The sequence below is a fragment of the Phoca vitulina genome, unplaced genomic scaffold (genome assembly GCF_004348235.1).
Source record: "Phoca vitulina isolate PV1807 unplaced genomic scaffold, GSC_HSeal_1.0 scaffold36, whole genome shotgun sequence".
Classification (NCBI taxonomy): domain Eukaryota; kingdom Metazoa; phylum Chordata; class Mammalia; order Carnivora; family Phocidae; genus Phoca; species Phoca vitulina.
In genome coordinates, this window is record NW_022589739.1 from 3,928,994 (window position 1) to 3,945,695 (window position 16,702).

At 37.0% G+C, this 16,702-nt stretch overlaps 1 protein-coding gene across 2 annotated transcripts in view; it reads right to left on the reverse strand.

The window, feature by feature from the left end:
- FAR1 (fatty acyl-CoA reductase 1) overlaps positions 1-16,702 on the reverse strand; it is a 62,671-nt gene that overhangs the window by 28,132 nt on the left and 17,837 nt on the right. For both annotated transcript variants that reach the window (XM_032426897.1, XM_032426898.1), the window contains exons 2-3: positions 4,536-4,731; positions 725-900 (exon numbers count right to left, since the gene is read on the reverse strand). In XM_032426897.1, the coding sequence (XP_032282788.1) occupies positions 725-900; positions 4,536-4,724 (365 nt within the window). In that variant the 5' untranslated portion in view covers positions 4,725-4,731. The remainder of the gene's footprint in view (positions 1-724; positions 901-4,535; positions 4,732-16,702) is intronic.

Here is a 16,702-nt window from a genome sequence, read left to right on the forward strand (position 1 = left end):
GCATAAGACTATACAATTAGATTAACATTAAAAAACAGTATTTTTGAACATATCAAAAAGAATGCTCTGAATTAAGCACCATTATCTGAAATGCATATCTGTGAGATTTTTTTTAAAAATAGTAAACATTTAAAATGTTATTTTTTTCTTGAAACAGGCATTTGACAGAAGTCCAAATTATTTTTCTTTTTTTCAAATTATTTTTCTAATTAAACTTATGTCCACTATTGCCTGTCCCTAATACTTCTACCAAGTTTTAAAACAAAAAGAAGGTATAACTTAAATTTATAAGCCATTTTATCTTACTCTGCAAAACCTGAGTTCAATTTTTTTTTTCTAATTTTCAGATGGATATGTGCAGAGTAGAAAAATAAAGCCACTGAGATTTAGGCTTCTAAAAGAATGGAGGGAAGAGGAAACAAACCCTATTAGCTGTTAGGACTGACACACCTACTGAAGGTAAATTTCTCTTTCTTCTACTCTATACTTCCCTGCCTTACAGTTAAATTCAAGGCAACTTCGTCTAATATACAGATTTGCTGTCCAATGTTTCTAAACTGCTAACAAGAAGGAGAAAATTCTCTTAACACTCTTTAGGACATTCAAAGCTACAATTAACATAGGGCAAACAGTTTCAAATCACTTTCAAAACAGTTTGACTAAAAAGAATTCAAATTTTTAAACTATGCTGAAGTTCAAATATCATATAAATACCTTTACTTACCTTAAATTTTCATTAAACCTCACTGTAGCTGCACAGTGGAATATAATATTGATAGAATCTATGATGATCTCTTCATCTTCTTCACTAAGAGCCAGTTTTGGTTGGGTGAGTTCACTGTTGATTGCTATAACTTTCTCTCTAAAATCTGGATTTTCATCTCTTAATCTGTCAAAGAGCTATCCAAGGGGATAAAATATGTTAGAGCAGTATTTTTCAACTTTTTTTTTTTTAATTAACATTATAATGTATTATTTGTTTCAGGGGTACAGGTCTGTGATTCTTCAGTCTTAAACAATTCACAGCACTCACCATAGTACATACCCTCCCCAATGTCCATCACCCAGCCACCCCATCCCTCCCACCCCAGTATTTTTCAACTTTCTAAAACCCATTAGCACCCCACCAAGGATCACTATTCTGAAAACTTCAACTATGTTAATCCTAAAATTGCTATTCTTAACTGCTACCATTCTGTCCAGAAAACACCCTGTGAAACCCACATTATTATCCCCATTTTACAGATGAGGAATCTAAGACACAGAGAAGTTAAATAACTTGACAAGGACACAGAGCTGGTAGTTTGCAGAGTTAAATTTGAACTGCCCATGCCTTTGCTGACTAGAGTGTATTGCACCGTCCCTCAGAATAGACTTAAGCAGTATAGACATCAGGACAATGTTTAAAATGATCATTCAGATTTCTAAAGTCCAGATCTTAATTTATCTCTTCATTTTATCTTGGTTTTATTCTGTTACAGTAGATTACAGTAAAATACCATTATTCATGGTCTATATTAAATTTGTAAAACCTACAAAATTTTTAAAGGAAAAAAATATGTTGAAGGGAAAAAAAGTTGGCAAGCAAATATGCAGATTAGAATCTGGACAAACGAGAAATATCATATATACAGGATTCTAACCCTAAAATTCAATATTCCTTAAGTATACTGGAAGAAATAAATTAACTGAAGAATCAGTTAGATCCCAAGGTGATTACCGTGTAAAAGCACATTCGATTGTGAGTCAAATTTAATTTTTTATCCCAGATTTTATAAAGAAATACTGATGCTCTCTCCAGATCACTGCTCTATTACACTTTGACTCTCCACTTCATTTAAATCCATGCTTGTAGTTTAAGCAGAGATTCTCAATCTGGGAAGAAAAATCTATACACCTTATATAATGCTCGCTTTCACTTCCTAAATGGATATAACAGTGCTCCCTTCCACTACTGTTACCTAGTGATTTCAATATTAATGTGTTCTTATATTAATTATTAAATATCTACTAAGCATTTCAGATGAGCCAGGCACCTTCTAGATACTGAGAAAACAAAGCAACAATCTTTCCCGAAAGCTATTTAGAATATGATAGGAAAAGTCAGATAAGTAAACACAATTAAAATACTATATTAAAGGTAATAAAATAGGGGTAATACTACAGTGCTATGAGACTGTACAAGACAAACAACTAACCCCGCTGGGGAAGGACCAGAAATTATAAAATAGAACGATAGTGTTCCAGGCACAGAAAGCAGCATGTATAACCACCTAGAACTGAGAGAGCATTAACATTTGGGGAGTTAAAATAATTCAATAAGACTTGGCCAATGACTGAATAGGAGGGATAAGGAAATGTGAACTCCACAAGGACGGGGACCACATCTATTTTGCTCAGCACACAGGTCCTAATTAGCTGAGTGCCCGGCAAGATGTAGACATGATAAACATTTGTTAAGTGAATAAACTCATTAGGTGGAAAACATGGGAAGAGAACAAAGTACAGTTACGGAGACACAAGTTCAGTTTTTTGAATGTTGGGTGTAAAGGGCCTGTGGGACACCCAGAACACACATCTAGTAGAGGTAACTGGATCTTGCGGTCTGAAGTTCAGGGAAGAGAAGAGCCAGACTACCCATACAAATTTTACTAACTACGTACAGAGAGCCCTGGGAAGAGAAGATCACCCAGGTAGCAGCAGTGATGAGCACCCTTGGTCCAGACTAGATGAAGCTTTTTCCAAATCTATTAAAATACAACCATTTGTCTCACGTGAAACAGAGGGTGCTGAGTAATCACCTAACTGGATCTAGTAAGAAGAGATCAAGGCCTAGGACAGAACTCTGAAGAATATCAACGTTTAAAGGGCGGGCAGGAAAAAAAACCAACCTGAGGAATGACCAGAAAAGTACTTTTAATACCTTGAATTCACACTTTTCATTCTCCCACACTGCCAATGACCTTTAACTCCCCTTCATATCAGACATCTCCAACCACCAAGATAGGGTCATGCTGCTTTGCAAGTTACATCTGAGACCTGATGCTCCTCCCTTCTCTAGCCACCATCTCTTTATTCAACACTACCTCTTCCAGTGCTTTTAATCCATGGGCACCCTGCCAGTTCCTACTTTATTATGTTCACTAATGGCCTCTTTGATATGCTTTATTCCCTTTACAGAATTTATTTCGTGGTCAATTATTTTAGTTCAATCCACCACCATATTAATGGAGTTTCTTTTCCTGGAGACGTTCATCAGTGGTTCTCACCTTGGGGAAATTTTACCCCCAAGGGAACATCTGGGTGATGTCTGGAGACATTTTTGGTGGTCACAACTGGGAGGCGGGGCCAGGAGGGTCCGGAGCTTCTGGCATCTAAACTCCATGTAATTTATAATTAGGCTAAATTACAAAAGTTCAATAAAATTTCAGGCTTTAAGTGTAAGGCATTCTTTTTCTTTACATATTAGACTTATTGTGGAGGAAAGTTTTTAGACCCACTGCCCTGGAGACCCCATAGGAGATGCCCAAATCTTTGACATTTTACTCAGGCTCTCAATTCCAGCCAAGACTTTAACACCAATAATTGCTCCTATCCAGTCTCTCTTGACACTTCTATACTCCCTCTTTCTTCCCTTTTCCCTCTTAAAAACTCTCTAGCCCATTAAGGCAAGGATTCTATCTTATTTATCCCTGAATTCAACCTCCTACATCAAGTCAAGTGCCCAGCACTGAATATGCACAGTAAATGTTTTCTGAAATATAAAAAATGAGTAATAATAAATAACCTCTTATTAGAGGAGGGAGTCGGGAGGGAGATTAAAACATACTAATTACAAGTGATTAAAAGGTATTAGACACTACCTAATAACTAAAAAATTACATAGCTACTATACTAAACTTACTGCCAATGACTGTCAGATAAATTCATTCAATCTGAGAGAATTCAAAGCTTATGATTGTGAGATAATTTTACTCCAGCTCATTTCCATTTTTTCTTATCAATATATTTCTCCAAAGTTTCAAAATGCATGACCTATTCTTGCATTCTAAATGACCCCTCTGTCATCATGTTCTTATTTGTCAAATGGGAATATGTGGCTTTGCTACTTCCTAACACTGCTGTGGGGAGAAATCAGTGCTTACAAATTTTTAAGTGTTATCAAGGGACAGTGTTTCACAGCATAGTAGGTACTAGTTAGAAACTACCTCTTTGTTACTTACTATCCTGAATACTATCTAAAATACCTAGTAATTACAAGTAATAGGTCTCAAATATTCTAAGAACACATTAAATATCTAACATATAGGTATTTTAGAACTTGTTATACAATTTTGCCCATCACAGAGGAAAGCTTTTTTTCTCCTACTAAGCACAAGTCACATCCAGTTTACTGCCATCCTGTAGGATTTTTTTTTCACTAATTTTTTTCAGGACACTGAAGAAATAAACTGAGCTATTGATGATTACAATACTTATACATACAAACACACACTCTTTTCTTTCCTCCAAATGATCATTTTCCCCCCACTTACCTTGCCACTAATAACTTCTTCTACTCGCTCCTGGGGTGTCTGTCCAGCTTTCTGCCTCACCAAAACATACACTGAATTCACCTTAGGACAAGACCTCAGCAACTTTTCCAGAAGTACCTTCCCTAGGAAACCGGTAGCTCCAGTGAGGAGGACATTCTTGCCTTCATAGTATTCTGGGATTGAAACCATTCTGATCCTAAGGAAAACACAGCAAATAAACATCAGTTCAAAGATTTATGTTAATTCTTATGTACTAAAAATCTCTTGGTATCGAAATAAATATTTTAAAGGATAGGCAAAAATTAAAGTCGAATGTTAACAAAAGGGGACTTTAACCTTTGATCCACTGTAGTAAGGTGGAAAGAACAACGAACTGCAAAATTGGCTTCTGATCCCTGTGTTTTCCCCCCTGGATCACCTCAGACAAATCACTCACCTTCTCTGGGCCTGGGCTTCCTTAGTATAGTTTGTACTAAATGACCTCTAAAAATTCCTTCCAGCAATAAGAACCCAAATCTTCATTTAAACCTCTGTTAAACCCTACACACAAATGAATCCTATTTCTCTGTCTCCAAAAGGATTTATAACACCAAATACAGGTCAGCAGCAAGACTCAATTGCCTAGCTTATATAACATGGTGACGTATCATATTCACCTATCATCACCAGTTGGAACAAGAAGAGGTAACACCAAGTCCTTTCTTTTCCATGTCTGGAGTGACAATATATCCAAAAGGTGCTTAAATCTCCCTTTTAAAAAAGTCACAGAAAGGAATACATGGGTTGACTTATCCTCCCTGTCCAAATTCTACTAAAATAGCAGAAAAGATAGTATACTAAGAGAACAAATAAACAAAAGAACCATGATGAATAGAAAAAAAACAAGATGCAGAAGGTTTTATGCAGTATGTCGCTATTCAAAGCTCAAACGCATTCAAAACAATGCTCTTTATTGTTTAGAAATGCACACACATGATAATATTAATAGATGCTTGAGAGGGAGTGCAATACAATCAGAGAAGAGCTTTCAACTTCAATTGTATTTACATTTTCTTTATGCTAGGAAGTAGATACCGGTGTTTTATGTCCAAATTTTTCATAATGATAAAAATAATTAATTCATAACAATCTGAAGATAAGAAATAGACCAATTAACAAGCAGAAAGTAGGGAAGGAAGGAAGGAAAGAAGGAACGTATTTCTAGAAGAAACAGCCAAGACTAAACTGACAGAGAAGCCATAGCAGAAGAAATAGCAATCCAAGCAAAGCAAGCATAGGAAAGGACTTATACGGAGGCAAGAGATATCCCAACTCCCTGAACAAAGAACACCAAGCTCAGGATCAAGAAGCTGAATTAAAGCATAGGGAAATCAAGGTAATTAAAGGATTGCTCATACAACAGCAGAGCCACTCATGACAGTCTTACTTCCTGTATAAACTTGAGCTCCCGAGACTTAGTATTCAGATCTGCTGAGAAGAACATCGAGCATGGGTGCTAGGGACAAAAGTGAAGTAGGGCTGAACCTGACATTGCTCCTAACATCCACAAATTTTTGCGGGGCAGGTGGCGAATCAGGAGAGGAAACTAAAGCAACCAAAAGGAAAAAAGTCTCACAGCACTTGAGCCTCAGAATAAATTTTAGGTTCTAAGTCTATCTGACTGCTGTTGGCCCTTAAGACAAACTCATGCAGAACTCTCCATCAATAATCTCCTTTAGAGAAAAGCTCTTTTGGAAAAACAGACCTCAAAAAACTGAGAGGAAGCCAGTATGAACCACCAAAACCAATCATCCTGCTCCTTCATAAATATGAATAGATAACCAAGGATCACCAGATATTTAAGAAATGCTTAACAAAATTAAGAAGGACCAAAATGAAAAGCAACAGAATCAACCACAAAGGAAATGAAGGTAATGAAAAATTTAAAGAGAATTTAAATTCTAATAGAAATTCTTCAAGCCATTCACAAGAATACTGCATCCATAAAATAAACAAACTACTACGAAAAAGAAACAGAATAAGAAGAAAGCATGTGAAAATTAGAAATTCAGATGAACAAGAAAATCCAATAAATACATAAACTATTAAAATTAAGTGGAACTTAAAAAGGCCACTAAATACAAGGTTTATATGGAAAAAAGCAAATATATTTCTATACATCAGCAACACAGAAAATCAAGTAACAACAACAACAAAACTATACTACTTATCACACCATCCAAAACACCAAGACACTACGGAAAATAGCCAGTATTGATAAGGACATAGAGAAACTGAACCCATGCACATTGCTTGTGGGAATGTAAAATGGTTCAGCTGCTGTGGGAAATGGTGGTGGTGTCTTAAAAAGTTAAACACAGAATTATATGACCTTGCAATTCCACTCCTAGGTATATACCCCAAAAAAACTGCCAACAGGTACTCAAACAAGTACATGTACATGCATGTTTATAGCAGCACTGTTTGCAACAGCCAAATAGTACAAATAGCTCAAAAGGTCCATCAACAGATAAATGGATAAACAAATTACAGCATACACCTACAACGAAATACTATTCAGCCATAAAGAGGAAGGAAGAACTAACACTACACTAGGGGAATGAACTTCAAAAATATACTAAGTAAAATAAGCCAGATACAAAACATCACATACTGCATTGATTTCCCATATAGAAATATCCAGAATAAATCAATCCATAGAGACAGAATGCAGATTGGTGGTTGGCAGGGGCTGAGGGGCAGGGAGAATGGGCAGTGAAGAGAAACTGCCAGGGGCGCCTGGGTGGCTCAGTCGGTTAAGCGTCTGCCTTGGGCTCAGGTCATGATCCGAGTCCCCAGATCGAGCCCCACATCGGACTCCCTGATCAGTGGGGAGTCTGCTTCTCCCTCTGCCCCTCATCCCATTCTCATGCTGTCTCTCAATCCCTCTCAAATAAACAAAATCTTTTAAAAAATAAAATAAAATAAAATGGTTAATACAGGGATGCCTGGGTGGCTCAGTCAGTTAAGCGTCTGCCTTCAGCTCAGGTCATGATCCCAGGGTCCTGGATCAAGTCCCGCATCAGGCTCCTTGCTCAGCGGAGAGTCTGCTTCTGCCTCTCCCTCTGCCTGCTGCTCTACCTGCTTGTGCTCTTTCTTTCTCTGACAAATAAATAAATAAAATCTTTTAAAAAATAAAAAATTTAAAAATAAAATGACTAATATATTGTATAAATTTTACCTCAATAAATTATGTTTTTTTTAAACTACCAAAAGTTAGAAATAAACTGAAAGATATTTGAGACCTCTCTTCTGAAAACTACAAAACACTGAGAGAAATTAAACAATACCTAAATAAATAGATATACAATGTACATTCCTGGATTAGAAGACATCTTTATGCAATGTCAGCTCACCCTCCTTAGATTCAATACAATCCCAATCAAACTCTAAGTTGTTTTACATGTGGATGGAAACTAAGATTCTAAAATGTTATAGAAATAGAAAGGGACAAGAATAGCCAAGACAAGCACTAAGAACAACAAAGCTGGAGAAATTCATTACCGTATAACAAGATATATTATAAAGCTACAGGAATGTGTTTTTGGAACAAAGAATACTGCAGTCAATTCACTATCCCTATATAAAATGAATCCTGACTGCTACCTCATACCACACACGAAAATGAATTCTAGACAGACTATACACTTAAATGTGAAAGGTAAAATAATTACATATCTAGAGGATGACAGAGAACATCTCCATCATCTTGGGGTAGGCAAACATTTATTAAACAGGACACAAGAAGTGCTAACCAGAAAAGAAAATGAATGAACAATCATGAAATGAAGGAACAATCACTACATACAACATGCATGGGGCTCACAATGAGAACACTGAGCCAGAGGCCAGACACACAAAGTGTATACTATATAGTGTCATTTACATAAAGTTCAAAAACAGGCAAAACTCATCAGTTAAAAGTCAGAACAACGGTTATCTTGCAAAGAAGTAGTGACCATGAAAAGCAATTATTTCATGGCACTCCTGTTACCCTCAAGTTTAAGAGAAGAAGAAAAGAAAGAAGTAGTGACCAGAAGGGGGTGTGAGGGAGGCTTCTGGGATACTGGTTAAGACTTTCTGAATGTATGCTATACACCAATAAAAAATGTACTTTAGAAAATAAAAACATCGTGTGACCACATGTCCTGGTTTGCCTGGAACAAACTGGTTTATACATGCTATCCCAACTTAAGTTTGAGTAGAGCCCTCTGAAGTCTTTCAGTATGCGCAATAAATTATACGGTTACTCTAGTTATAACCAGCTTCAGGTCTAAATGAGACTATTTCAAGATTTCAGTGACCAAAAGCCTAATTAAAACAATAGTGTATTATAAAGTTAAAATGTTAATAACCTCATAGGGGAGATATGAAGAAACTGTGCATCGACATACTTAACAAATCTGGTAGGTATTAATAACAATTATATGCTAATTACATGTTAACCACAGTGTACTGAGAACATGACCTAGAACAAGTCATCTGATTCTCTAAGCTTCATTTTTTTCATATGTAAGAGTTTATTCAATAAATACTATTAAGCACCTATGAGATACCAGCCACAAGAAAGTTTGCCACAGGTGTACATGTGCATTTAAAACAGAAAAAGATATCAGGCAGTTTTCCCTTTAATAATTGAGGATTTACAGCCTGAATATATGATTGGCTCAACCCTAAACTAACAAACTACGTACTTTCTTCTCTCATCTACAAAGACAACTTCCCTCTAAAGCCTAAATAGCAAATCTGTTAACACCAAATAGCAGAAAATTTTTAGCAAACTTAATTCTGTCTCCTCAAGCTTAGCAATATAAAGGCTGTTTGCTAAGACGGTTGAAGAATGAAACTGCTTATCAGGTTCAGGTAACTAGCCCAAAGCTATTTACATGTGACTTACATGGTTTTCTTCACAGAAGAATTCCCACAAGTCTCCCACTTTATCACAATGCTACCAAAAACTTCACAGGCACTAAGTATTTTTAAACTCTGTGTCTAGGTATTCTTGATTCCCCCCATCCACCAATAATTTCACCCTACTAATTTAATGGCGAAGCCAGCATAAATAAGAATTCTTTCAAGGAAAGTCCAGACTTGTCACATCTTCCACAAAGGTCCTGCCAACAGAGCCAGAAGCTAGTAGAAAGATGGAAGCCAGGAAAGAAAATGCTGCCAATCCTTCTAGAGCATGCTGTTTTAATTCCGATTGTGTGATTCTACTCCACAGCAAGATATCTAAAGCTCCTGTCATCTGCTGAAAAGTAGCTGCAGCATTGCAATACTGAGGAAAAACAGCGGCATTATCATTCCTGTGTGCTGGGGCGGAAGGGCTATGAAACGTGATTCATATTTATTTTTACTGTTCTTGAGCTGCCTTATAGAAAACATCACTTAACAGTGGCAGCTGAGTATTTTCTTCAAAAAAATACCTTATCCTCACAGAACTAGAACAAATACTAAAATTTGTATGGAACCACAAAAGACCCTGAATAAGCCAAAGCAATCTTGAGAAAGAACAAAGTTGGAGGTATCACAATCACAGATTTTAGGACACACTACAAAGCTGTAGTAATCAAAACAGTATGGTACTGGCACAAAAGGAGACACATAGATTAATGCAACAGAATAGAGCTCAGAAATAAACCCATGCTTATAATGGTCTATTAATCTATGACAAAGAAAGCAAGAATATACAATGGGTAAAAGACAGTTTCTTCAACAAATGGTGTTGGGAAACTGGACAGCTACATGAGAAAGAAACTGGACCACTTTCTTAACACCAAAACAGATTAACGACCTAAATGGAAACCTGAAACCATAAAACTCCTAGAAGAAAATATAGGCAGTAATCTCTTTGACTTCAGCCTTAGCAATATTTTTCTACCTGTCTCCTCAGGCAAGGGAAACAAAAGCAAAAATGAACTACTGAGAGTATGCCAAAATAAAAAGCTTTTGCACAGCAAAGGAAACCACCAATAAAATGAAAAGGCAACCTACTGAATGGGAGAAGACACTTGCAAATGATATATCCAAAATACATAAAGAACTTATACAATTCAACACCAAAAACCACAAATAATCTGACTCAAAATGGGCAGAGGACCTGAATAGACATTTCTCCAACAAAGACATACAGATGGCGAACCGGCACGTGAAAAGATGCTCAACATCACAAATTATCAAGGAAATGCAAATCAAAGCCACAATGAGATATCCCCTCATACCTGTCAGAATGACTAGTATCAAAAAGACAAAAAAATAACAATGCTGGTGAGGATTTGGAGAAAAAGGAACCCTCCTGCACAGTTGAAGGGAATGTAAATTGGCGCAACCACCGTGGAAAACAGTATGGAGGGTCCTTGAAAAATTAAAAACATAATTACCCTATGATTCAGTAATTCCACTACTGGGTATTTACCCAAAGAAAACAAAAACACTAATTCAAAAAGATATGCACTCCTATGTTCACTGCAGCATTATTCACAATAGCCAAGATATGGAAGCAACCTAAGTCTCCATAGATGAATGGGTAAAGAAGATGTGGTGAATACACACACACACACACACACACACACATACATACATACATACATATACACACCATGGAATATTACTCAAATAAAAAAAAAAAATGAGATCTTGGCATTTGGGACAACAAAAATGGACCTAGAGAGTATCATGCTAAGTGAAATGAGTCAGACAGAGAAAGACAAATACCATATGCTATCACTCATATGTGAAATCTAAAAAACAAAATAAATGAATAAACAAAAAGTAGAAACAGACCCATAAATACAGAAAAAGATCAGTGGTTGCCAGAGAAGAGGGGCAGGGGAATAGGCAAAAATGGGTGAAGGAGAGTGAGAGGTGGAGGCTTGAGTAAGTCACAGGGATGAAAGGTACAGCATAAAGAATTCAGTCAATGGTATTATAACAGAGTTGTATGGTGACAGTTGATGGCTACACTTGTGGTGAGCAAAGCATAACATATATACTTGTTGCATTAGTATGTTGTACACCTGAAACTAATGTAACATTGTGTGTCTACTATACTTCAATTAAAAAAAAAAAATACCCTCTCTTATGGTTCCTAAGTTAAAGAGGCAGAACTCTTTTAAAAGACCAGTAAAAATGCTGGATACCAGATATCACTATTACTTTCAAGGTTTTCTTGCTAGAGTGGTTTTTCCCAGTGGTTTTACATTATGCATTTATATTTATATTTATATTAAGAAAACATATTACAGGGTGCCTGGGTGGCTCAGTCGGTTAAGCGTATGCCTTCGGCTCAGGTCATAATCCCAGGATCCTGGGATCAAGTCCCACATCAGGCTCCCTGCTCTGTGGGGAGCCTGCTTCTCCCTCTCCCTCTGCCTGTCACACCCCCTGCTTGTGCTCTCTCTCTGTGTCAAATAAATAAAATCTTAAAAAAAAAAAGAAGAAAACATATTGCAAATGTACTTAAATGGGGATACAATTCACTCACTTCCTACATTCACTCACTTCAAGTCCAGATGCTGCCACTTTGAAGCTGGAGATCCTAAGATAAATCTTAAACTACTACTCTGAACCTGTTTCCTTATCTGTAAAAAGAGAACATGCAGTAGGTTTTAAGGAGAAAAAGAGCCTGAAATGGCCACAAATGGAGAAACCACAAAGAACTTCCAAAATAGCACTCACTCGGTCAATATAAACTGCACCTTTGTAAAACAACTATACTCTCATTATAAATGTCCTAGTATTAGCGGAAGGCTAATCATCTTGTCTCAATTAGTTTTAGAAACTTAGTTAAGATAAATGAGTAAAGACCAAGTCCTCTCTCTCCCATTTCAACTTTTTTTTTTTTTAAAGAGTTCTTTCAATAGATAAAGCTATTAAAGTAAGAGATTGGGGTATTAAAATAACCAGAAAACTGCAAAAAATCTAGCAAAGGAAAAAAAGGCAGCTCTTAAAGTGCCAAGAAATGGGGATTCCTTTCCCTGTATTAGAGCTAGAAACAACTGTAATTAAAACTCTTAATACTCTGTCAACTAGTTGTTTCAGACACTTGCTAAGCAGAAAGACAAATATGAACAATTAATGTGGAGAGTAAGGAATGGTAGGAGGAAGGAATAAGGCAATTCTAAAGATTTGAAGCCAAGTTTTACAGAAGATTCCCAGTGATGAGAAAAAATACTAACAAAGGGAAGAAAGGAAAAGGAAAATCTATTAAGCACAAAAAACCCATATCTCTCACGCTTTCAGATACAGTCTCCCAAGTCTCTTTAATAATCCTCCTGCCTTAAGTTGCTCAGCACACCTATGGGCAGAGCCAATTTGAACCAGTATCTTCAAACTAAATCCCACATTTTGGGGGTGGGGGGAATAAAGTTTCTACTTGTCCTTTGAGGTGAGGTAAAGGCATCAACTCATGGATAAGGACTGAGTGCAAGCACTGGAAGAGAAGTTTAGAGAAAGTGAAGAGATTGGAAAAGATGGTCTTGAAGGCCTGTTTCATTTTGCACAATTCCCTACAGGAGGAAGTAGAATAGCATTCTTCACTACAGGGCTTTCTTGGCATATAATAGACAAAAATCTGCTTCACAGAAATTTTAACATAGGAAATAAGGCAAATTCTGGCTGAAGAATCCTTAAAATTCCACATTATTCCACAATAAGAGTCGATGGGCCTAACTAGCAACACAGAATAGAACTGTAACTATTAACTGGTTCAGGTAGACTCTTAAACAATTAAAATTTAAAGGCAATTAGATTTTACCAGGACTTCCCTGAGGGCCATTTCCAGAGGCAGCCAACAAAGAGAGAGAGCAGAAGAGGTCTACTGTCAAACAGAACTTGTCTCAAAGACCGTCTAGTTGGGCTTAATTATTGTCACTATCAGTCTGAATAAAAAAGACATTATCCTCAGGTTAAGAATATGCGCTTATCAAAGGTTAGTGGATTTATTTCCAACTCTGCTCCACCCAATCCACTGAAAGACCTTACCTAGATAGAATTATTCATTGGAATGTTAGAAATAAAAAACCCAGGTCAGGAGAGGTAGTAATAAGGGTGGAAGACAAGAAGCTCTGAGGTCTTGCTTAAGCTAAATAACAAATTCAAACATGTTTCTACAAATATCTATACCAAAATAATCCTAAGGATCACTGAATTTTGATAACATGTATAGTATGTAACTGTGAAAAATAGAAATGTTGTGTGAGGGAGCGTGGCGGATCAGAATATACACCTTATGGATTACTTTGAGCTAAAGGCCATAGAGATTTAACAGATGAAGAAAGAAGTCTTCCCTGAGCTTCCCCTATCTGACTAAAAGCAGGAACTTTTGAGAAATGAGGACTGACATAATGAGGACTCTGGGGGAGTTTTATGGCCAAGAAGATGATGTAAATAAAGGTAGCACTTAGATAAGTCTGCACAACAAACCTTATTAAAATAACCCCTATCTTCTATGATTTTCCCATATATTTACCTTCTTATGATTTACTGCTACCAGAAGCCCAAACTCCTTTTCCTTTGTCTAGCCACTTATCCATAATTTTTTTTGCGTTTTTAATGAACTTTATTTTTAAATTGTTTTTTATTTTAATTCCAGTATAGTTAACATACAGTGTTATATTAGTTTCAGGTGTACAACACAGTGATTCAAGAATTTTATACATTGCTCAGTGCTCATTATAAGTGTACTCTTTAATTCCCATCACCTATTTCACCCACCCTCCTCTCCCACCCATCACTTCATAATTTATCACCCTTTGTTATATGGTCTATAAGCTTTCAAATCTTAACCACCTCTCTTTGGGTTTTCAAGTCTTTTCTGTGACATGAAAACCCTAGCACACATAAAAAAAAAGCAATCCCCATTTCTTATAATATATATACACACACACACATACACACACCCCTTTCCTCCTGTTAATCTGTCTTTTGTCAGTTTAATTAGCAGACACCAGTCACAGAACTTAGAGGGTAGAAGAAAAGTGTTTCCTCCACTACATAAGTAGGAAACTAAATCTCTAGTGAACCCATTTTCAGTACTGTATGAAATCAGGCCCTGCTATAAACTGTTTCCCGCTAAATAACATAGGCCCTTTGTGAAAACAAGCCTTTCATATAACCTGATGCCATGATATAGTAGGAACCCTTGAGCTCTGAGTCTAGTAGGGCTGGGCTGGAATCCAGGTACACCCATTTATCTTGGGGGTGAACTTACTTACCTATTTGGTTCTTTGGTTTTCTCATCTCTGAAATACAGATAGCATACCCAACCCCCTCTTCACTTCATAGCATTTGTGTGAAGATTAAATGTAATACACAAAAGACTAGACACATAATTACATTTTTACAGTTTTAAATAGTTCCACAAGAGCCCTTTCCAAATTCAGGAATCACAGTTGATTTAAGGCAGGCTGAATGGAATCCAAACTTTGAGAAACACTGCCTAGCCCATTTTCAAGGTAAAATGGAAGAAATAACAGGCAGGAATTTAAAAAAATCTTTAACCCTAACCTTTAGAACCTAATACCTGTCCACCTCAGGGAATGAAGAACTTCAACCTAAAGGCCCCACCCAAGCTACTGCACTATTAGGGAGAAAAACCCTGGCAGCGCTTTCAGAAACCTGATTTCACCATCAATGTGGGATGTATAGCATATCTGCTGCCTTAAATCTGGACTTCTATTATTTGGTAGATGAGCTTCTGAGACATCCACCTTTCAAAAAGTTGCAGTTAATTCCCTATTCTCATAGTATGAGTCTAGACCAGAGGGTGGCAAACTATTGCCCCAGAGTCAAATCTCTCCTAATTCCCTTTTTTTAAATAAAATTTTGTTGGAACACAGCAACACCCTGCCTTGTGAATTACCCATACTTGCTTTTATACTTAAACAGCAGAGCTGAGTACTCACAACAGAGACGTTATGGCCCACAAAGCCTAAAACATTTACTGTCTAGCCCCTAACAGAAAATTTGTAGACCCCTGGCCTAGACCAAGATCCTGAGTTTCTGTTCCAGTTCCTGGGTCATACTGTGTTCCCACTAAGCCAGAATGCTGACTGTTCCTCCTGGCTGAACTCTCATAGTCTGCCTAGCTCTTACAAGTTCCCTATCCCCAGAATCTGTCCCTAAACCTAGAGCTTCTATTTGGAAATTCTATTTCAATCTTAAATAAATTCTGGACCCTATGGAAATGAAACATTCTAGTGATAAATAAAGCTGTATCCAAAGACACCTACTCCAGTTCCTCAAGGCACAAAATTCCACACCTCAAATATTTTTGCCAGTCCAATTTAGAACCAAGTTCATGAGGCACTGCCCCGCCCCCCCGACAATAGCCAAAAGGTTAATAATTTGTATACCCTCTTTGGGAGGCTACAGCCTTATTTTTAGGCCAGATAAATCCCTCTATAGGTGCTTCCCTAACTTTAATGTGCACACAAATGACCTGGAGACCTTGTTAACACACAGATTCTGATTCAACAGGTTTGGGATGAGCCTAAGATTCTTCATTGCTAACAGTTCCTAAGTGATGCTAGGAACCACACACTCTAAGTTGTAAGACTATACTAAACCCAGTGATCCTGAGTGCCAAGACTATTTCATAAACTGTAATAATCTGTTTTACTTAACAAGGCAAATGAAAAGGAACAAAGACAATATCAAGATTATTCCCCCACTTTCTGGGGCGCCTGGGTGGTTCAGTCGTTAAGCGTCTGCCTTTGGCTCAGGTCATGATCCCAGGGTCCTGGGATCGAGCCCCGCATTGGGCTCCCTGCTCGGCAGGAAGCCTGCTTCTCCCTCTCCAACTACCCCCTGCTTGTGTTCCCTCTCTCACTGTGTCTCTGTCAGATAAATAAATAAAATCTTTAAAAAAAGAAAAAAGATTATTCCTCCACTTTCAAGTGCACACATGTACATGTACATCTTTATATTACATATCCATGGTCTTTAACATAAAATGTGATGTTCCATGTGTAACTAATGCTCAATTTTACTCATTCTGAAAAATGAAAATTAAAACTACAAGACTTATTTTTTTCACTTATGAGACTTACAAAGACCAAAAAATTTATAATCAGAGTTTACACATGTAACAGACTCTTATATTGCTGGTAGGCCTATAAATTAGTACA